This window comes from Taurulus bubalis, assembly GCF_910589615.1.
Source record: "Taurulus bubalis genome assembly, chromosome: 1".
Classification (NCBI taxonomy): Eukaryota; Metazoa; Chordata; class Actinopteri; order Perciformes; family Cottidae; genus Taurulus; species Taurulus bubalis.
Genome location: NC_136589.1, coordinates 16,926,111 through 16,949,623, shown reverse-complemented (window position 1 = coordinate 16,949,623; position 23,513 = coordinate 16,926,111). Strand labels below are relative to the sequence as shown.

Sequence of the window (23,513 nt, the reverse complement as noted above, 5' to 3'; positions counted from 1 at the left end):
TGTGTGCCTGTGTGGTTTCAGGGGTTATAGCCGTATCCTTGCTTTTTCTTCAGGTCACAGTAAACAATGGCGACCAAGTTGGAGCGGCTGCATTTGGAGTTGGAGCTCATCAATATTGAAGAGCAAATGCTTATATTGCAAATGTTGAAGCGCAGGCGTTACGCCGTCGACCTGACAGGAGAACCATAAATTAGGCTTAACCTGTTAACGCCGTAACGTAAACATTTCCACGAAAGTACAGGCATTTTGCCTGTATTTATTAATGACGTTTTAAAGATTTAAAGACATGTCGTTCTGAAACCACAAGGTAGCCGGTTTGATCCCTGGTGTCCTTGAGCAAGACACTGAAGCCCCAGTGCTTCACAGCAGCCCACTGCTCCATAATTACAAAGGATGGGTAAAATGCAGAGAATAATTTCCCCACTGTGGGATTAATAAAGGATTATTTAAAAAAACAAAAAAACAGTTGGAGCTCAGGCTCGTGCACGAAAAACAATGTGCCCAAATTCATAGGTTTCCTCCAAAATTAATTTTCTTAAATGTAACTCAGTTTTGTTGCCTTAACACAGTGATTTTCAAGCACTGTGAGATCGTCGGGTGTACCGTGGGAAAATGTCCAATTTCACTTAATTGGTCAAAAAAAAAATTATTTAGTTGCCGCAAATAATTTTCCATTGTTGAGCATCTGAGCCTGCAATATAGTGGCTGGCAAAGTAATTTCCTATAGAACAGGTCTACACCTTGTTCTGTTATTAAACAAACTAAACGTCCGTATGTTATTGATCGTATACACACAGCTTGTCATTTCTGTCTCTACATGGTCGCGTCTATACAACTCTTCTCTGCTCTTTGTGTCGCGCATGGTGGAGTTCCGCCCCGATGCGCTGCACACAGACAGGTGAGCACTCACCTGTGTGAGCACACAGGTGAGCGGAGAGAGACACAGAGAGCAACGAAAAATATGTTGCGTGCTTTTTTACAATGGGATTTGCTGCTTTATGCTATCACTATTTTAAGCTATGAGCTCTCACTGTTAAAGCCCAACAGTTAATGTATTTGCAGGTCAAAACAAACATCCAACAGCTATTTACATAAATTGTAAATAGTGTTGCAGGACTTTATGAGGATATCATACGTTCCTCAACAAAAACATTCACCCTGGAACTGTATTGCGTTCCTCTTGCACTCGCTGTTATTCATGAGGATAAAGTTACTTTAACCTGAAGCTGAACTTCTGCTCTTGTTTGAACAGCAGATGCACCACAACATGCTGCCTTGCTCAGAGGAACCTCGTCAGCAGAGGTTTGAGAAAGCAAGCCAGCAGCAAGTCGGCGGGGTCCGACCTTTGAAGCTCTGAGTGAACCGAAGGATCTGGATGCACGCTGGGAAAAGAAAAAAAAAAGAAACGTCCCGTCAGGATTTTTTACAAACCAGAAAGGTGTGAAACATGAAATGCTGACAGAAAGTGAAATATCTGCAGATTCCATATGGAGGTGCTGATGGTGCAGCGCCTGCAGCAGGGGGTCTGCACTGCATAGGCTCTGTAACTTCTCAAACAACACACACACACACACACACACACACACACACACACACACACACACACACACACACACACACACACACACACACACACACACACACACACACCTTTCTCAGCCACTTCTACTTGTACCAGGGTGCAGTCGCTGAAATACAGGCTGTTATTCTGGGAAAACTGTTCAATCAAATCTAAGTTTCTGTAGTTCTCGCCATCACCTGCGTGTATCTCGTCTCGGTGCTCCACTCTGGTGGATCGGATACACTGCCTCCTTTGACCACATGGGGTGCCAGAATCAACACAAAATGTCCTTGTCAAAATGTCCACTTCCCAAAGCCTACATTTATGTATTCATCTTATGGTTTTCAAATATGAAATTCACAATTATATAAAACTGAGAAAAGCACCAAAGTCGTAAAGTGCATTTATGTAATTTCAGCGTCAAAGTATAGTTGACATTTTTACAAATGTTGCCAAATCTAACCCTAACATTTTCTTCAGGGTTAGATGAGAGGATTGATTCCTAGTTGTTTCCCCTCGTGTCTTTGTGCTAAACTAAGCTAACTGGCTGCTGGCCTTATGTTGCATTGTCAGAGGCGTAACACCAATACTGATCTTTTTAATTGTCAACCAGTGTGAATACATTTCCATGAATTATTGATTAAAACAAGAATAATTGCTTGAATTGAACCGTTTCAACTCTAAATAGAATGTTTTTGAACGAATGGCACATATTGTACATCCTATTCTCATACAACTGTCCCATTGCCCTCTGGTTTTTGTCCCACTGCTGCTGCTGCTGCTCGACAAATTGGTCTCTGCTTCCTCTTCTCTGATGGATTCGTCCCGGCGGGATTGTTACATCATCGCTGCAACATGGCGGCTTCAGAAGAGAAAGAGGCCCCTCACTCTTTAATCCTGACACACAATCACCTTTGATCCTCGTTTTACATTTTTTAAGATTGCAGAAACATTTTCTGACATCAGATTCTGGTGTGGCTGCTGGATATATTTAGAAAGGAACAATGCACCAAAAAGGAGAGGAGACACAGAGCATCTCCATTAATAATAATGTTCTCTTTTCTGCAGATTTTGACTGTTTTGGGGAGATTTTGCTGCAGGAAGAAGAGCAGCTTTTTTTTGAAGGATTTAAAAGTATCATCAACGTTTTAAGGATCCTGCTTTATAAGCCTTTTTATTTCAGTTTATCCTGGGTTTAATTTTAGATGCCTGACCCATCCCTGCTGAATCTGTTCACTCTTATCTGGGTGAGTGGAGTCTTTCTGAGCTCTGATGCTCATTAACACATCATTGCACTCGAGGGAATCCGCTGGAACCAGCAGCCCGTATTGATCCAAAAACCCAGAACAACTAAAATATAAATGAAGGATTTTTCACTGAGGACTCCTTTGTCCACCCACGGCCCGTCGTTATCTAACCGTGGCTGCAGTGTTTCTCTTCATTACTGTCGAGATTTGGGACTGCAATGTTGTTTTAACTTACTTATTAAGAAAATTATTATTATAAAACTTGATCAGAATTGATACATTTCCTGATGAACTGACAAACCGTGACTTCACAAAAGTATGACTTTGTGGTGATAATAGCAGACTATGGGGCCGTTCACACCAGACGCGACTTTTACAGGAACAATATACATAATTAAACGAGTTTTGCAGGAAGAACCCCCAACATAGTTACATCACAGAGAGAGAGAGAGAGAGAGAGAGAAAGAGAGAGAGAGAGAGAGAGAGAGAGAGAGAGAGAGAGAGAGAGAGTAAGAGCAAGAGAGGGATTTTCATTTTAATTTAGATGCTTTGGCAATATTGCTCATCTAACATTAATGCCGATAAAGAAGATTATTGAAATGTAGAAAAGAGACAGAAAGAGATACATTTATATAAACAGGATGAGAAAGACAGTTGTACAACGAGAGAAACATATAATTAGTGTTACACATGGGATGTAATATGCTCTATTACAACATGTGGACCGTTGGATGAATACCCTGCATGTAGGTCATACATATGTAAGGTTCGTCAGATGACTTCCGAGCACCAGGGTCCCTTTAGATCAGTGGTTCTCAACTGATCACCCCTGAATGACAAGCCGCGACCCAAATCGAGAAACATTCTCAACTTCTCATATGTATTTAACCCAGTGGTTCTCAAACTTTTTCTGTCACGCCCCACTTTGGAGGAAGAAACATGTTCGGGCCCCACCGCCCCAACAAGATTGTAGCAAAATGGTCCAACTTTTTGTGACTCCTTCATCCATGCTTTTTCAAATAATAGAATTAATAAAATTGCAATCCCTTTCAAGTAAACCAGATTGCTCCATCAGACAAAAACTAATAACATGTGCAATCACTTTGTTATAACAATGCAAATAAAGTTCTATCTGTGCAAAAATTAACTAATATTTGGTCAAAAAATTATAATAACAATAACGTTCAACCTGTGCAAAACCTGTGCAAAACAAAATGAGTGCAGATATGTGAACCATCACGTTGTATCAGTATTAGTGGCTGCAGTGAGCTGCTTTCCTCTACAAATATTTTAAAAACGGGGTTGTAGATTTGATACGGCCTCTCTCAATTCATGCTCAATGTTGACTTTAGATCTGTATTCTGTTTTGAGAGACGCAACAGCAGAAAATTAATGACGTTTAGTGTCCGTGTACTTTGTACTTTTGTACTATGTAAAGTTAACATGTTCATGGGGAGAGTGGTCGTCCTGAAACCACAAGGTAGCCGGTTTGATCCCTGGTCTCCCCATAGTTTCATGTTGATTAAGACACTGAAGCCCCAGTGCTTCACAGCAGGACACTGCTCCTTAATTACTAAGGATGGGTAAAATGCAGAGAATGATTTCCCCAGTGTGGGATTAATAAAGGACTATATATATATAAACAAACAAAAATACAGCATCACCCCCCCACTAGAGGGTCGCGCCCCACAGTACAGGATATGTATGACAACACAAAAACAAGTTTAATGATAAACCAAAACGAGCAGCTGGTGGCGATGCTAGAGAGGGAACTATTCCCTTTTACACTCAACTAGCTGCATTTGAACTACAAAACAAAAAGTGCATCTTCATGACACGAGGTATTACAACATACATAACTATTCAGAATCTTTAGACATTTTTAAACAGACTCAACAGCTTTCATGCACAAACAAACAATTCCAACAACTAAGAAGTAGTTTCAAAAAGACTAAAATGACCTAACTTTAACTGAGAATACACACTAACTGAATCTATGACTAACACTTTACGCAATTCAAAAGGATTCATACACAACATTTACTTTTCTTGTGATCACCTCATCAGTAGGTACTGAAACACATTGTGCTTTACAGAAAATTAAGCAGCACTCAATTCTCCTCACGACTCCTGAGTTTTTTCCTGTCATGCAGGCAGCGCCATCAGTTGTGAATTGTATATTCAGTAGGCTGTTTAATTTAATTATCTTAAAAACCCAGAGTCTTCCCCATATCAGGATGGTTTGACCCAACCTGGCACACGCTGCTGAAAACATGGGGGGACAAGTGCAAAACAAGCTGAAAAGAATGCACACAAAGCTCCCACAGAAGGCTCCAGTATCCCATTTATGACCCCCGCAAAACTCCCAGTCGCTTTCTCCAAATCTACAAAAATGCAGACTGGATGGCCAAACTCCCATAATCACTCTCACCTTGCAAGGCTAAAAAGATCCATATTATGTTATTGTATGTATGATGTATATTATATTATATACCTGATGAAGGTCAAACAGACAGAAAAGTTCCTTCATAATAAATTAAGTTGTGTTGTCCCCCTCAAAACACCAAATCATGAGCACAGCTAGAGAATAAATAATAATCAAGTTAACCCACATATAGCCCATAAACAACACAGAGAGTGGGGGTAAATAGGGGTTTATTTTTTGCCCTGAAGCCTCCTTGTGGTATAATTTGCCTCTGTGTTTAACAGGAAGCACTTTGATGACATGAATTATGAGAACTTGTGGAGGGCATTTGTCCTTTTTTGGGACATTTTGTAGACTAAATATGAATCACCATTATTAGATACAGTAGTGGGAGGCAGGTTGGATGATGAGAGGTGGTTGTGCATAGTTGTGCATAATGTTGTTTAATACAAAATATATAAGAAATATTTGAGGGATTTTATATATTTTGTGAATCTTATCTTCGAGTCCGTCTGTGTTTCACATGATCCTTTAGGGACAATAAAGTTACATTTAAGTTGCCTTCAGAGGGGAAATTAGGGTGTTGCAGCAGCACAGAGACACAGAGGCGGCAACACAGAGACATACACAAGTACAGGTACTATAGAGAAAGGTAGAAAATAAAACAAACAAATAATGATTAGTATATAAAATAAAAATTATAACAAAATAAAAATAAAAAGAGCAATCAGATGCAAGCAAGTTTGCAAAGTATCCATGACTATAATTGTACTTATCCAAACATCTTAACTGTAACAGTACGTTATGTTAGACATATTACAATATTTCTGTAAGACCAGTACAGTAAAGATGTTTGGATGTGGTCAGAAATGTTCTGAACACATTCATATCAGTTAGTATTTTGAAAACCGGATGTTGGGTCCCGTTTGAATATTTTTCACGTCAGATTCTGCACTTGATGTGACCACAGAGATCCGAGTGTCTGCTGATGATCGCAGTGGTTTACTGCACTAGATGGAGTTTATCACACACTTTGGGCTGCATTCACAAACAACCCGACTCAGAGAAGACCGGAGCCGGCGTCAAGGAGGCTGTTACCGACGGCCTGACGGCGACGCCAAGCGTCTGAAGACCGAGCCCCGGTGCAAGCAGTCTGAAGACTGGCCTAACAACGGCGGGCAAACGGTCTTCGCCTCCCGGTGCGGCCGACTCTCGGGCTCCCGGTGCGGCTGGCGCCCGGCCCGGCTGGCTCTCACTGGCCGGCTGTCACTGGCCTCACCCCGCCCATGTTTTCTTTTTTCTCCGCAGAGTTTAAAAATTAAAATATGCTTAAATAAAGCAAGAAAACAATAACACAAACACACGATTATAAACGTATTTGTAGTACGTCAAACACAAATATAAAAACAATAAAACAAAAATACGTGTATAATCAACATACGTGTTTAATCAACCTATATGTGTATAATCAACGTATGTGTAATACGTCAAACACAAACATAATCAGGGAGGAGATACGTTTCTGATCAAACGTAATTGGGAATGCGTATTAGTTCTGGGGGAACGTAATTTTTAGGAGACAGGGTTGATTTATAATGAGGAATTGTCAGTTTGTTTGTATTTGAACTGTTGTTAGTATTACTCAATAATTATCCTATTATATATGTTTATATTTTTACTCTTTTTTTCTTCTTCTTTCTGTTAAATATATGGCACAATAATCTCCTTCAGGATTAATACAATTATTTGATCTCATAAAAATGAAAAATACTATGACTTAATTAAACTACATTTAATGCCACATATTTAATTATGACATTGAGGGACAGACAGGTGTGGATCACGAGAGAGAGAGAGAGTGAGAGAGAGGAGAGAAGGAGAGAGAGAGGGGAGAGAGGGAGAGAAGGAGAGAGCGAGAGCAGGATAGAGAGAGACATGGAGAGGGAGAGAAGGATAGAGAGAGAATAACATAGAGGGAGGGAGAGAGAGAAGGATAGAGGGAAAGAGACATATATAGGGATAGAGAGAGGGAGAGAATGATAGAGAGGGGGAGATAAGGATAGAGAGAGAGAGAGAGAGAGAGAGAAAAGGGGGTAGAGGGAAAAAAGAGACAGAGAGAAGAATATAGAGTGAGAGAGAGAGGGGAGGGAGAGAGAGGGGGGAGTTACAGGAGGAGGTAGAGGAATAGAGAGACAGAGAGAGACGGATAGAGGGTGAATGGAAAGGTAGAGCGACGCAGACACAGAGCGAGAGGAGTGGAGGAGAGAGAGAGAGAGAGAGGGAGGGATAGAGAGGGATAGAGGCTGAATGGAAAGGTAGAGCGACATAGACACAGAGCGAAGGCAGTGGAGGAGAGAGAGAGCGAGTCGCCATTGCTACTGAGAGGGGAGGGGAGCGGAGAGAAGCAGGTCTCGGCTTACAGTCGCATTCCGCTCCAAACAAAACACTAAAACACACTAAAACACAGACTGACCGGCCGTCTGTTTCCACGCAGGACCCCGAACCCAACTTCGGATCCTCACCGGACGCCAACGACCCCTGGATTGTGGATTTAAAAAAAAGAAGGGAGTTTTTTTTCTTTTCGTGTGCCCCTGTTGTAATGTGGGAAATGCTTTCTCCTCTTCCCCTCCGTGGTATGTGGATCTGGGAGCGACCATGTTAGTAGGTGGGTAGGGGAATGTGTTTGGGACTTCCATTAGCTTCTGCTGGGACTCTTTTTTTCTTCTTCTGTCTGCGGCCGAACCCTGGCCCATAAGATTGCCTAACTGGTGGGTGATAATGGGAATGTGTGCTGTTTGTTAATTTAAACCCAGGGTGTGATTTATAAAAAAAACCGTGTTTCGCGTTAGCTAGCTAGCTACTATCCTTCTCTTTTGCATGTGAAGCTAACACAGCTCTAGTGTGAGCTTTTCTTCTTCTTCTTCTTCTTCTTTTTCTTCTTCTTCTTCTACTTCTCTCTCTCTCTCTTTCTCTGGGGGTATCGGGGCCAAACCCGGGGCCGGGTTTCATGCCCTGCTCCCCGGGGAGGAGGGGTAATAACCACCATATCAAATGCCGTGGTTTCGAGTGTTAGCCGCGGTGCGTTGACGCATTATAGTCCACGTCAATGGCTTTAATTTAAACCTCAACTAACTCATTAACCGGAACAATAATCTTTTTTAAACCATTTTTTACGTGATGTCCACCCTTTTCCTTCGGCTTCATTTTCAACGGGAAATTACTTTGAAATTACGTCAGAAATGAACATGTTCACGTCACACTGACCTCCCGAGTTGAGCGCGTTCACGCTGTGCTCGCTGTCTTGTCATTTAAATTCAAATAAAAAAACGTAAAGCTTATTGAAAAGAGTTCGTTTAGAAAGTTGGATCAGTTGCCAGTTTTTTTTTTAAATGCTTCGTGGATGGATTCAGAAGAGCCACTTGCTCGGATTTGGAGTTTTACGACATTAACCAGGTGTGTTTGAACGTCTCAGCTGCGACGAGAAGTCGGAACCACACTTCGTCATGAGCGGCTTATTGACTGTTTGTTATTTAGTGCAGCAGCGGGTCGGGGGGTTTGTCCTGCTGCAGCTTTGCATGCATTTACATTGACTCGGACTCTGCTGCAGCTCCCGGTGCCCTTTACCCAAACTCTCCTTAGAGGGTTAGTCCATATTTCTATCTCTCTCTTTTTTTTTAAGTGTACTCCATATAAAAAACACATTCCTCAAACACATAGATTTTTAGAGGCATCAAGTATAAGTGAGGTACGTTACACGTGCAAGGAATTTGGCTTGGTGTATTGTGCAACAGTTTGACATCATTTAAAATAAACAAATACGAGTATGTTATTAAAGTGTCATGTGTATATTAGGAGAGAAAATATGCAAGGATGTGAAAACAGTGAGACATTGTGCAGGCGGATGTAAGTGTCTGAGTCAGTGGGGTTGGTCTTTATTAAGAAACTGTATTTGTGGCGTGAGGTCCTGGTGGATCGCAGCCTCCTGCCAGAGGGACCTGGGCTGGGACCATCTCGTTGTAGCGTCTACAAGGGCTCTGGGAATTCGTCTGTGTTCATCGTTATCATCACAGTCGGGTGTGTGGAGCGAAGCTGTTAACAATACTGAGGTGGATATTCCTTGTCAGCTGTCACGCTGGGAATTTCCAGAAGGTAGCACACATTGTTCGTAAATGTTATTCCACATGCGTAAACGTGGTTGTTGTTGCTAGTAGGCATAACATTTAATATCCACATAACGTGCGAGAGAATGTTGAGCATTTCATTTTAGTAGCTCGTAGCTTTAGTCCACGTCTGCTTTGAGAGCGGAGGACAAAAATGCATCTTGGCATTCACTAACATGGTTGGAAGTATTCAATATAAGTGTATCGCCTTCAGCAAAGCCTGTAAGCACTGATTCAAAGGACCTCAGTTCTGAGTGACTGCAGGTTTGATCGAGTTCAGCCGGCCTATAAACACATTCTTTCATCATAGATATCTCAGGAATGGGAAGTCTGATGAGTGAGACTCCACTTCAGGTCTGGACCTGAATCTGGAAAAGGTGAGGGTGACATAAGCTCTCCATGTTTCTTTGAGAGGAAATTATCTTCCAGGGGCTTTTTTTTTCACCTAGTTTTTGAATTAAAGTCGTCGATGCAATCAAAGCTTTCTGCAGCGACAGAGGCGTTGTGTTGAGATACTCCATGGTGAATTGAAAATGAATACAAGTGTCACCACGAACTCCTGCAAAATGATGCATATTCCACATGTAATAAGACGCTCTCACATCTTCGAACACACTTGAAGCAAACCGGCTGAATATTTGTGGATACGCTTTGACATTTCAGAAAGTTTGAGTGGTTTCTGTGTTGTGTTTCGTTGCATCACATCTGTGGTTTCTCTGACGAGGAGCTAGCTGACGTTTACAATGGCGTTACGCAACTGAGCTCTCTCTTGTCTTCATAGACGGCAGTTTTAGATTTTTCTGTTTTAAGTTTTGATTCATCTCTTCCTGTGGGACGAGGGTCGTCTCTACACGAGATCAGAACTGGTTCTTGGGGGGAAACTCAATGAGGCGCCACTGACTCATTATAAGTCGACGGGGACCCCTCGTCTCTGTTGGAGTCCTGCGTTGTGATCGAGGCTGAAAAAATAAACAGAAGGGTGCTGCTCTAAAAGGTCCGCCGTCCCCGGCAGTGCGTTCTGCTGCGTTTCAGGTTTAAGCGCATTTAGTCATCTCTAAAACCAGCTTGCCAAGTGATACCTTAATCCCCCCTGCAGCCTCTCTGTGAATGGACTAATCATGATGCAGACGGCTACTTTTAGCTATTACTGCAGCGCTAATGTAGTTTGGGCCGTAGTGTTTCGTAGTAAAAAGGCTACATCCAGATTTTATTCAGGGTCTATCAGTCTTCCTCTCTTCGTACTCATTAACATTAATTCAAAAGTCTTCCATCGACCCGCTGACAGCAGAGTGATGGACTCGGAATATCGGCTGACAGAAATGCAAAACAGATGTTTGGATTCGGGTGATCTGCTTAAACACTGGTGGTTTGGATGCAAATCAGGGGGGAGGAATGTCGGGCGGTAATAAACAGTCGGTTAGTCGATCAACGCCACATTAATAGGTTTCAGTTGTTGTAATTGATGGCCTTTCTCTGTTGCCAATAAGTGGTTTCTTACGTTTCCTTGCTGTAGTGACTCGTTTTGTTCGGAAATGATAACATTTAGAATTGTTTTGGAACCAATTATTAGCCATCGCTCAGTAATGGAAAAACCTTGCTTGCGGGCATCAGTGCCACCTCTCAAGTGTACGTGCACATGCACAGCACCTCACCTGCTCATAAGCTCAGGTGAACTTCTCCCCGGCCTCCTGTCTTTGACAGGTGTGGCACACGTAGCAGCTCAGAAGCCGTTGTAGGGGCTCGTGGTTTCGATTTGTAAACCTGACAGACCTGCTAGTCGGTTTGATTTCTGACTTCATCGAATATCGTGGGTGTGTTGGAGGCACGAGGAGCTCCCGGTTGGATGCGCCCAAATTATAGATGAGCTGACGTATCATTTAGGGCGCATTTCCTGCAGGTAATTTCCCTTGTTCACCCTCAACTGTGTCATCTCACAAATAGGGCATTGGGTTGTGCAATCTGTCTTTTGTAGATAATTGAGTTCAGTGAGTAAAATGTAGACTTCTGCATTTATTTGCTTGTGTCTCAAGGTTGCTGCAGATCTCACACATACACAGGTGACATCATCACCGTGGCCTTCATAAACAGTCGAGGGAAACCTCGTCGCTCGAGTCGTGTCAGCGGTCCTGAATTCCTACCCTGGTGCAGTTTCTCAGGCTCAGCATGCTGCCGCGCTGCAGCCAGCGTTTCCAGTTTTACGCAGGCAAATTCACTGGCTGATTGCCATCGTTCTGTAAAACACAACAATGACTGCAGTTCTCTCTGCAGCTATCAGCTATCAGCCTCCAGTAAGGTTATGGAAGGGTTCAGGCTCATTTGACTGTGGCGATCTTGGATGATAACGATTGGAAGCATCACATACCAGAGTGTTTATCTCTACAATCTGGTATTTCTGAATATTGGTATTGTCTACATTTTAATTTCACCTCGTTATTAATGTTGAATAGATGATGAGCAAGCAGCACAGTGATTTAATTCCATGTATAATAAAAACTGCCATTTAGGATTAATAATCAAACACAGGATGGTGGGCAAAATATATTGCGAGAGCGGCGGGCCCAGTAATCAGGATTATACGTTTACCCCTAATCATGTAGCCGTAGGTTGTGCCGACGACGATGATGATGACGGATCTGTGAACTGAACTATTTTCTTTATTTCATTCTCACAGCGAAGCAAATCATTTCTAGGTCAGTGGCTGTCAAAGGGCCAGAGTCGCATGCCATTTTTATCCTGCCTCGGCACAAATTGGTTGAAAGCACTTATTTTTCTCCGCAAGGGGAAAAGTGACATTGCCCGAGTGGCCCGTGATTGAATCACTCTCCCTTTTTCTTATATAAATTGTATTGTTGCACTTTTGATTTTTGTCTTCTCAAAAGTTCATTTTGATATTGCAGATTTAGAAAAATAAATATTAAAAGAAATGCAACTTGCTTCATCATAGCATTTTTTTTAAATTACACACCTATTATCGTAATACTAGGTGTGTAATAATAATAATAATAATAAGACCAGCGCATTTTCGTTCTAATACATGAAAGGCAGATCAAAAAGCTTTTATTAAGCTATTACCATTTAAGAGGGATTATTTTGTCCTGCACAAGTGTGATAGTGTGTACTGTTGTGTAATTTCCTGATAACTCTGCGTAATTCCTGATAAACATGTCTGATTTGTTGTTTTAAATTCACCGACCGTGCATACATGTACATGCGTGTCCCAGGGGGATATGCTGCGAAACAAAAAGGCAATTATATTATTTGCGATAAGGAGACTGAGGTTGTATCAGTGCCAATATGTTTTTGTTTGTGTTGCCTCTATCTCTTCCTAATTGTAAATTCCTCTGTCTTGCAGGCAGGTGATGAAAGGAGAAGCCGGCTGTTCTGTCCCAGCTTAAAGAAGCCCCAGGATAGAAGCTGAGAGAGACCCGCTGAGTTGGAGGAGGGGGTTCGCCACTACAAAGGGAAAATCAGGATGAATGTGCCTTTGTACCACTGACGAGCAGAACTGGAATGATATCTTGACCCTTTTTCCTGGAAGTGACCAAGTTAGCGATGAGTGGGGGGATATAATGGCCAAGAACAAGGATGCGCGCCCCCCGTCATTCGCCGTCAGCGTGGTTGGCCTCTCGGGGACGGAGAAAGAGAAGGGAAATTGTGGCGTTGGCAAGTCCTGCCTATGCAACCGATATATTCATCCCAAAGCAGACGGCTACTACACGGAGCACACCTCGGTGCTGAGCACAATAGACTTTGGGGGACGTGTGGTTAACAATGACCACTTCCTGTATTGGGGGGACGTGTCCCATCGAGGGGACGACGGGTTGGACTGTAAAATACAAGTCATCGAGCAAACGGAGTTCATCGACGACCAGACGTTTCTTCCGCATCGGAGTACGAACCTGCAGCCGTACACCAAGCGGGCGGCGGCCACCAAGCTGCAGTCAGCGGAGAAGCTCATGTACATCTGCACGGACCAGCTGGGCTTGGAGCAGGACTTTGAGCAAAAGCAGATGCCGGACGGGAAGCTGAACATCGACGGCTTCTTACTCTGTATCGACGTCAGCAAGGGTTGCAATCGGAAGTTTGACGACCAAATGAAGTTCGTCAACAGCCTATACTCCCAAATTGTCAAGTCGAAGAAGCCCATCGTCGTTGCCGCCACAAAATGTGACGAGAGTGTGGACCAGCACCTGAGGGACCTACAGGCCTTCGTCGCCAGCAAGAAGAACCTGCAGCTGATCGAGACGTCGGCGCGCTCCAACATTAACGCGGAGGTCTGCTTCAACGCCCTCATCCAGCAGCTGGATAAAACGAGGGGCAAGCCCAAAACAGTGTCATACCTGGAGGCATATAAAGTGCAGCGGCAGCTTGTCGCCTCAGTAACGGATAGATTTGAGAAATTGATAGTGCACACCGTGAGGGATTACCACACCACGTGGAAAACGGTGATGAATAATATGAAGGGTAAACCTGACTATGACGAGTTCATCACCTTGGAGGGCTCCAGGAAAGCCCGCAACATGTTCACAAAGCACATTGCACAACTAAAGCAGGAGCACATCAAGCGGCGGAGGGAGGAGTACCTGACGACACTACCCAAAACTCTGAACAACCTCCTCAATAACCTGGACGAGGTCGAACACCTCTCATGGCCCGAGGCGCAGAGTGTGATCCGGAACCGGCCTGATTTCCAGTACTGGTTTGTGGTTCTGGAACAGACGCCGTGGGACGAGACAGACCACATCGCCATGAGTGACCGCCGGATACCCTTCGACATCCTTGACACACTCGATGGCGAGAGAATTTACCACAACCATGTCCAGCACTTGCTGTCTGAGAAGAGAAGGGTGGAGATGAAGGAGCGGTTCAAGAAGACGCTGGAGAGGGTTCACTTTATCTGCGCAGGGCAGCCTTGGGAGGAAGTCATGTGCTTTGTCATGGAGGACGAGGCCTACAAGTACATCACAGAATCAGATAGAAGGGATGTTTACTGTAGACACCAGCAGGAAATAGTTGAAAGGGCCAAAGAGGATTTTCAGGAAATGCTTTTCGAGCATGCCGAGCTATTCTATGACTTGGATCTGAACGCCACCCCCAGCTGTGACAAGATGAGCGAGATTCACAGTGTGCTGAATGAGGAGCCCAGATACAGAGCGCTGCAGAAACTTGCCCCAGATAGAGAGTCGCTCCTCCTCAAACACATTGGGTTTGTTTACCATCCCACGAAGGAGACATGCCTGAGTGGGCAGAACTGTGTGGATCTGAAAGTGGAACAGGTTTTAGCAAACAGGCTGGTGCAGCTCGACCACGGGCGCTCTAATCTCTACTATAACAGTGCCAACATCGATAAGATCAACCTTTGCCTCCTGGGAAGGGAGGGTCTCTCACAGGAACTAGCCAACGAGATCAGAGCTCAGTCCACAGACGACGAGTACACCCTGGACGGTAAAATCTACGAACTGGAGCTTCTTCCTGTGGATGTCAATTCCACGCTGCTCTTCAGCCACACGTGGGTCACCACCTTCAAGCCACATGGCTGCTTTTGCGTCTTCAGCTCCATAGAGTCCCTCAACTGCATCGGAGATTGCATAGGCAGGATCAGAGCGGAGATAGCGCAGAGTAGGAGAGACAAGTTTGCTCAGCCGCTACCTTTCATTCTAATCCTGGCGAATCAGAGGGACAGTGTTTGCAAAAACATACCCATCCTGAGGCACCAGGGCCAACAGTTGGCAAACAAGTTGCAGTGCACCTTTGTCGACATCCCCTCCGGGGCCTTTCCACGTAAATTCACAGAGTTTCAAATTAAGCAGGGTCTCCGCGCAGTGCTGGAGGGGCTAAAGCATAACTTTGACGTCTTGGCCCCTCTGCCCTCTATCAAAGACATGTCGGAGACGGACCTCAGGATAGTCATGTGCGCCATGTGCTGGGATCCTTTCAGCGTCGACCTCATCCTCTCGCCTTTCCTGGACTCGCATTGCTGTAGCGCTGGTCAGCCGGGCCAGAGCAACACCCTGATACTGGACAAGATCATCGGGGACAGCAGGAGGAGGATCCAGGTCACCGTCCTCTCCTACCACACTGCTATCGGTGTCCGCAAAGACGAACTGGTGCACGGCTACATTTTGGTCTACTCGGCCAAACGCAAGGCTTCTATGGCGACCCTGCGGGCGTTCTTGGCCGAAGTCCAGGACGTGATCCCCGTCCAGATGGTGGCCATTACAGATAGCCAGGCGGACTTCTTTGAGAACGATGCCATCAAGGAGCTGATGACAGAGGGGGAGCACATTGCCACAGAGATTGCAGCCAAGTTTACGGCTCTCTACTCGCTGTCGCAATATCATCGGCAGACAGAGGTTTTTACGCCCTTTTTCAATGAAGTGCTGGAGAAAAAGCCGAACATCGAGAGCGCCTTCCTTTTTGACAGCTCGTCACACGAGTGCACCACCGGCGCCAGCGAAGACGTCTTCCCCACCTCGCCCCATAGCCACTCCCCGGCCTACAACACCTATTACCTAGAATCTGATGACGACAACGAGGCCCCGCCACCGTACAGTCCAATAGGCGATGACGTTCAGCTTCTCCCCACGCCCAGCGAACGAGCCAAGTACCGCATCGACCTCGAGGGCAATGAGTACCCGGTCCACAGCACGCCTATAGGAGACCATGAACGCAACCACAAAGTGCCTCCACCGGTCCGGCCCAAACCGCTGCTCCCCAAACCTAACGTCAAAAAGCTAGACCCCAACCTGCTCAAGACCATTGAGGCTGGCATGCGAAGCAACCGCAGGATGCCGCGCGGCACAATGACACACGGCGAGGACGTGGATGCGTCGGACAACTATGCAGACCCCGTGGACACCTTGCTCAGGTCCAGGGGGTTCCACAACGACGACATCTACGCCGTGCCCGACGACGCACACAGTCGCCTGGTCAAAATAAGAAACTCCTTCGGCGGGTTGCACGGCATCCACGGAGAAGAAGAGAACGGATTCGACAGGAAGTCTCAGGCCGGACGACGGCCCTCGAAGTACAAACATCGTTCAAAGATCCTGTTCAGCAAGACAAAGGCCTACCAAAGACGGTTCCAGTCTGACAGCGACGGGGAGGAGTCGGGCCCCGCCACGCAGAAAAAGAAAAAGGGAAGAGCCCACCGGGGCAGCGAGGAGGACCCGCTGCTCTCCCCAGCCGACCCCTGGAAGGGCGGCATAGATAACCCCGCCATCACCTCGGACCCCGAGCAGGAGGACAAGAAGATGAAGAAGAAGAAGAAGACACCAAAGGAACCCAAGAAGGTGAGTCTTGTTTCGTCGTGAATCTGACGTAATGCAGAGTTTTAATGTCGGGTCAATTTTATCAACTGCTTTTGAGCAAACACCGTAGTTTAAAAGTTATTTTTTATAGTGCAACAAAGAGATGTTATAGCCTTCAAGGCACTGAGCCAAAGTAGTTTTTTCTTATTATTTTTGAGAGAGATTTACTGAAAGAAAGCTTCAGTGCATCGAATATGAGAGAATGAAAGAGTGTGAATGAGAGCAGAAAAGATTGTGTTTAGTAGCGTGTAGGTTTGTGATATGAGCAGATTTCTGTTTTTAATAGGCCCGGGACTCATAGCGAGAGTAAAGTAACTCGATAATTGATTGATCTGACCCGCTGCTGAAATAGTTTATGAGCCTCCCCACCTCTCAGGCCCCAGACAACCAATAAACAGCTTGATAAAAAGACAGTCGGGCTCTGTGTGTGTAATCTCAGAGCGGAGGCTGCATCTGAGATAAGATGCCATGTGGCTCTCTGAAGGCTCGTCTGAGGCTGCTGAGCATAGACATATATATTGGTGTGTCTGTGCTCAGCAGCCTGTGTGTGTGTGTATATATATATAAATATAAATACATATACACGCAAGAGCATTTAATATAGCCACTCTTATCTTCTTTGAGCATTTGGAAAAGCGCTATATAAATTAAAAGTATTATTATTATTATCTCAGACAAATACTGTATGCAAACACACATGTGGCAATTACAGCAGCGCTTTTCATGCAAATGAAGAAAAATCTAACGGCTTTTGAACCATGCAGCTAAAAGCAAACATTAACTGACAGCCGTGTGTACACACACCAGTCCTTTCACGTATGTTTGCACAAGAGATCCGTACATGAAACCTAAAATGGCAATACGATGCCTCTATTTCTAAAGTCAGTGCACAAAATGGACCTTTGATGTTTTCTCTTTTTATTTCTTATTTCCTCTATAGCTTAAATTGAGCCCTGCATGATTTAAAACATCAGGCTGCAACATCTGACAGAAAGTGTTTGTCGTCACAACAGTGTGTGACGACAGCATGCACGATGTGTCACAGTCCCGCAGCCCGATTGGACAGCAGCGCAGCGCAGCATCAGATAATGGTGTGCAACTATAGAAACGTCCGCCGGTACTACGCGGGGCGTTGTCGTAACATTCAAACCGTCTTTGATAAGCAGAGGGGGGGGAAAGCGAAAGGACAACCACAAAATGGAAGGTGTTTAGTCGCCGCTGTAGGCATGACAACGCTTTGATGAGCAGAGGAGTGTGGGAAATCAAAGCCACCTCGTTACTCGTCCCAGCTTCAGTCCTAAATAACGGTTTTGTCTGTTGTCTTTTTTTTTCTTCTCCTCTTCCTCCACATGAACCTCCCTCTGGTCTCTCCCTCTCTAACTTTCTGTCTGATCTATTCCCCACTCCCCTCCTCTTCCTCGTCTCTATCTTCTGCCTCCCTTCATTTCTGCTCTCCCCGTGTCTTTTTCCTCAACTCCCACTTCTTCCATTCCTCTCCCCATCTTCCTTCTATCTCTTCATGCTCTTCCCCCTTTTTCTCATGATCCCTTATTGTCGTCCCCACCTACTATTGTCTCTCCTCCATCATCCCATTTGAAATGTTTCCTCTAATTCTGGCCCTATTTTCTTTAACTTCCCCTCCATTCCTATTTCCTCATTTCCCCCTCCCTACTTCCCTTCTTCCTCCTTTCCATCCCCCTTTCTCCTCCCGTCCTCCCTCTACCTGTCATATTCTCCATCCTTCTTGCTCTTCCCCTTTCCTTTCCTCTCATTTCCTCCCTCTTTTTACTCTCTCACCCCCCTCTCCCCTTCCACTTCATAGCCGAAATCCTCCAAGCCCACCAAGCCCCTGTACCCCCCCACCAGGAGAACCTGGGAGAGCAACTATTTTGGGGTTCCCCTGCAGAACCTCGTGACCCCGGACCGACCCATCCCACTCTTCATCGACAAATGCGTCGACTACATCGAGCGCACAGGTGAGTCACTCGTTTTCATTGTTGTCTACCTCTTCCTCGGGTCTTATGTCCCACTACTCTTCTTCTTCCTCTTCTTCTTCTCTTGTTTTTATGTTTTCCTTTTATCTTTCGTGCGCTCAGGTGCAAGCGGGCTCTCTCTGGTATTTTGTAACTCTTGCAAGACTCAGCTGGTTTGTTCTTACATGCAAAAGCTTTGTGGTTATTTGCTGTGAAATATTCCTCTCATGTCTTTCCAAAACAAGTAATTATGCGGGAGAGGGAGGAACGAGGGGGACCGGGAGCTGATTTGAGGTGCGAGTGGGAAGCGCATGAATCTAAATTATTAGAAGATCCCCTTCTCGGATCTGATATCACCCACCAAACATGTTTTGTGTGGTCTGTCGGTCGGCCGGCCGGCTGCCAGTCAATACAAGTCGATTTCAATTCAATGAGCTTTATTGGCACGCCGTTTGATGCGCTGCCAAAGCACTGCTGGAAAGATTACAAAATAAGATGGCAAAAGATTACCGCGATCAAAAAAAAACAGATTAAGGAACGGCGGTGGAGAGATTTACTCAAGTACGTGCCATCCATTAATCAACACAGGAGAAGAGAACATGAGAAACTCGTAAGAACATGTCAGGAAAATAAAGACGGCCATTGGGGGTTTTAGATTTTTGTTGTAGCAGAAAAAAACGCCACATTTTGCTGGTTTTAGCTTCTCAAATGTGAGGATCTGCTGCTTTTCTTTGTTTTACATCATTGGAAAGTAAACATTTGAGGTATTTGAACTATTCATTGGACAAAACAAGCTATTTGAATGTTGCTTCGGGCTCTGGTTTGCTTGGTAGTGATATTGAGTCTGAAATGTCCGTTTCTACTCAATGTCACCCCGACAGTGGTTTAGATGCCCCCATCATCCCCATCAGCTCCCTAGAAGCTGCAGTAAGTCAGTGGTTGTATCAGAAGAGCAGTCTTATGAGTACAGCTTTGGACCAGTCTGGACATATGATGCTCCAACTGGCGCTGCAGTGCATGCTGGGTATGTGTTGGCCTCCCGCGTGCTCCCCTCATAGAAAACGCCGCTGCATTTCAAAACAGGCTCTCCTTAAACTGCCTGGTGGAGGATGGAGATGTGTTGGCTTCACTTCCCTTAGGTAGTAGTTGCGGTTTACGGTTTTGAAGCCTCGAGTTGGCATTTTTTTGTCTTTAGTTTAGTGCATGAGCAGGAATGTAAGCAGCAGTTTTGTTTACTATATCTTATATACTTTATCCAAAATACCTCAGATTGTTAAAGATGGGAGGACTGCGGTGAGATTCAAACCCCCGATCCAGCCACTTTTTAACCGCCTTGCTCCACAAAGTTACGCTCCCCTCAGACTTTTATAGACCCAAACTCTTACTTTTCCCTCCTCTCACCACTGAAATGAATATTTTAAACACCTTTAATATTGCATGAGCTTGTTGCATAATGTATTTACACTTGGTCCAGTACTCTTTTTCCATGTTTAGTGCCTTTTTAAGAAGCAAAAGTACAGAGAGACCTCCAAGTAACTCTCCCCCGCCGCCAGATTCTCGAAAATCAATGACGTCATTGGATTTTTCTGCTGTGTATCCAGGGAGGAGGGGGAGGTTGGTCTTAGTGAAAGGTATTTAGATTTTTTTAAATGATTAATTATTTGTATTAGTACGCCCTCGACATAAAACATTCCTTTAACCTCGAGATTGAACACACATCTTAGCACCGCACTTCATCTCGCCTCCTTCCTCCTCCACATGTGCAACAAGCGTGCAGCACGGACGTTCAAAGGAGGCACTTCCTGTGCTGAAGGTGGCGTCCGTGTCTGAGCTCCTATTCATTCTTCCGCCGTTAATTCCTGTCCTGCAAATCCCTTTTCGAATATGTTTTGATATTCAACTGGATCTACATGAGCCTCCACCCCGGTTGGTGGCTGCCAACCAAATTTAGGATTAATCCCAAGCGTGTGTGTGTGTGTGTGTGGTTGTGTGTGTGTGTGTGTGTGTGTGTGTGTGTGTGTGTGTGTGGTTGTGTGTGTGGTTGTGCGGACGCCTGCCAGCTGACAGTGGTGTATTGGAGATTTCATGGCTATAGTGCCAGACGGTCTGTTGGGTGGATTTAACAGCCACATCCTTTTTTTTCTGGAATATTATTTATTAAAAAATAGAACATTTTGTTGTTTCATGTGCAGATAATTTAACTTCAAAACACCTCCGGGTTGTTCCTCCGTCAGGGAGGCGAAGGAGGGCTTTACATGGCCGTTAATCTGCCTGCAGAACATATTTGAGTTTATAGCTCAGAGGGTGGGGTCGTTCTGTAAACATGTAAGGAGTGGTTGTGTGATTGTGGGCGTCAGCGTTCTGTCTGCAGAGATCCACCCGGCTAGCGTCTGCTGGAGTAAGAGGCTGAACCTCCGCCAGCTCCAGAGGCTGACCTCTGACCTCTGAGCGTGGTGGGAGGAGAGGCTGCGTCCCAAGGGGAACCAGTGTTTCCACTATTTTACAGCTTCGGGGGGCGAAAATTGAAATCACTTTCAAATAAATCAGATTGCTCCATCAGACTTTTTTTTTTTTAATTGCAATCACTTAGACCAGGGGTCGGCAACCTGCGGCTCCGGAGACGCATGCCGCTCTTTAGCTCGTCTGTTGCGGCTCCCTGGCTTTGACAAAAAATGTTTTTATTTTCTTCTTCTTCTTTTTTTGCCCAGTGGAAAATCTTTCAAAGGGAATTCCTCTTATCTTGGCGTTTGAGGTGATATTGGGTCACTGAAAATAAAAATAAATGTTTAAATATTTCTTCATCTAAAATGTGCATCACATCCTGTCATGTTGCTGTCAAGCAGCTTCTCCTGCAGGTGCTACTCGTGATTCACAGAGCTCCGCCCTCGCTAAACTATCAACAGAGAAAGGTAGTTTAATTCTGCGTGGACGTATTAATTCACTTTCACTGCCAACGATGCTGCTGACCTGTATGCTTGATATGTGGCGAGGAGTTAGCAAACAACAAAACATTTAATGTTGAAAGACTCTTCCAGAACAAGCACACAACATCTGATGAAAAGTATCAAGCTGCAGAAGAGCGATTTATCAACTGCTGCAGCAAACTGAGCAAAGTAAATATACTTTCAGGAAGTGGATCAAGTCTCCAAACTCCACTCCTGCTGCTGGTTCTGTGTCAGCTCATTAGACAGTGAGGCGTCTGCTCGTAAAAACGGATCCGTCCTCCTCCGTTTGCGGTGCTCTAAAAGTCCGTAGTGTGGACGCTCAGTGTAAACGTAGCAAAAGATATGCGTTTTCAAATGTAAACCTCACGTGAAGATGACAGGTGTCAAACCTGCTACCTTGTGGTTACAGGATGAACACTCTACCACATGAGCCACATATATAGATAGGACTCAAGGTCTGCTTAGTTGTGTATTTAATGGACCTTAATGTAGCCAACACATGACTATTTTTTTTCTCCTCTTCATAAGAGTTTGATAGTTATAAACAGGTAAAATAGCAATACAATGTCAACAATTGTCTTTATTCTTTTTCTATAATTTCATAAATACAACAAACTATAGTTTGTTGTACATATAATATAACTATATATACAACTTCATAATCTTTGATATCAAATAGCTTTTGCGGCTCCAGACACTTTTTTTTTGGTGGAAAAAAGGGCAAAATGGCTCTTTGGATAGAAAAGGTTGCTGACACCTGACTTAGAACAATGAAAATAAAGTTCTATCTGTGCAAAAAATAACTAATATTTGGTTCCTACTAAATAGCTCATTGTGGAAAACAATAAGCTATTTATCTTTTTGCCAAACAAAACAGAATTAGTGCAGATATGTGAGCTGTAAGTTGTATCAGTATTAGTGGCTGCAGTGAGCTGCTTTCCTCTACACATCTTTTTAAAACGGGGTTGTAGATTTGATACAATTCAAGCTCAACGTTGAGCTGAGATCTGTTTTCTGTTTTGAAAGATGCAGCAGCAGAAAGGACGACGTCACAGAGACTTCTGGCAAAACGGCAAGCCCAAGTGTAACCTGTTAATGGCGTACTGTAACCATTTACCCCAAAGTACAGGCATTTCTCCATGTATTTAGTAATGACTTAGTTTTATGTCCGTGTACTTTGTACTTTTGTAATAAGTGAAGCCAGCAGACTCATTCATTGTTGGGTTGAAGACACGAGCACTTTGGCTCCTTCACTTGGAGCAGGAGAGCTGCTCCAGATTCAGAGAGCTGCTCCGGTGCTCCTCGCAGGAAAGCGAGTGTTGCCATCTTCACCTTGGGAGCGTTTAAAACGCAGATATAGTGGTCTGCTTTTCACGTGACATATTTTTCGACGCTCTCTGTCCGCTGCTGTGTGTGTGCTCAGTGCTCACCTGTGTCTGTGCACATCGGGGCGGAACTCCGCCATGCGCGGTACAGAGACCAGAGAAGTGTTAACGCGACCATGTAGAGACAGAAATGACAAGCTGTCGTGTGGATAAGATCAATAAAATACGGCCGTTTAGTTTGTTTAATAACAGAACAAGGTGTAGACCTGTTCTATAGGAAAGAAAACCTTAAATGACGACTTGTGATCTGGCACTATCAAGAAAATTACAGGGAGGCGGGGGGTTTCTTCAGGGAGGGTGCCCCGCCCCCCTATTATAACGGTAGGGGAAACCCTGGGAACCATTAAAACATCACGCTGATATTCTGTTATTGCTGTTTTTAATGAAGTGAAAAAACTGAATAAACAGACACTTTATTGGAGGTCAGAGTCAAAATGTTAAGGTGATCCTCCGCTTCAGGGTGGACCAGTTCATAATGTTTCTTTCTTTGTTTTGTTTTATGTAGGC

At 44.5% G+C, this 23,513-nt stretch overlaps 1 protein-coding gene across 1 annotated transcript in view; it reads left to right on the top strand.

Moving 5' to 3' along the window:
• Window positions 1-12,962: 12,962 nt before the first annotated feature.
• arhgap5 (Rho GTPase activating protein 5) overlaps window positions 12,963-23,513 on the top strand; it is a gene marked incomplete at both ends in the record, with an annotated part of 38,376 nt that continues 27,825 nt past the window's right edge. The window contains 2 exons of the mRNA XM_079224282.1: window positions 12,963-16,685; window positions 18,526-18,679. Of these exons, the coding sequence (XP_079080408.1) occupies window positions 12,963-16,685; window positions 18,526-18,679 (3,877 nt within the window). The remainder of the gene's footprint in view (window positions 16,686-18,525; window positions 18,680-23,513) is intronic.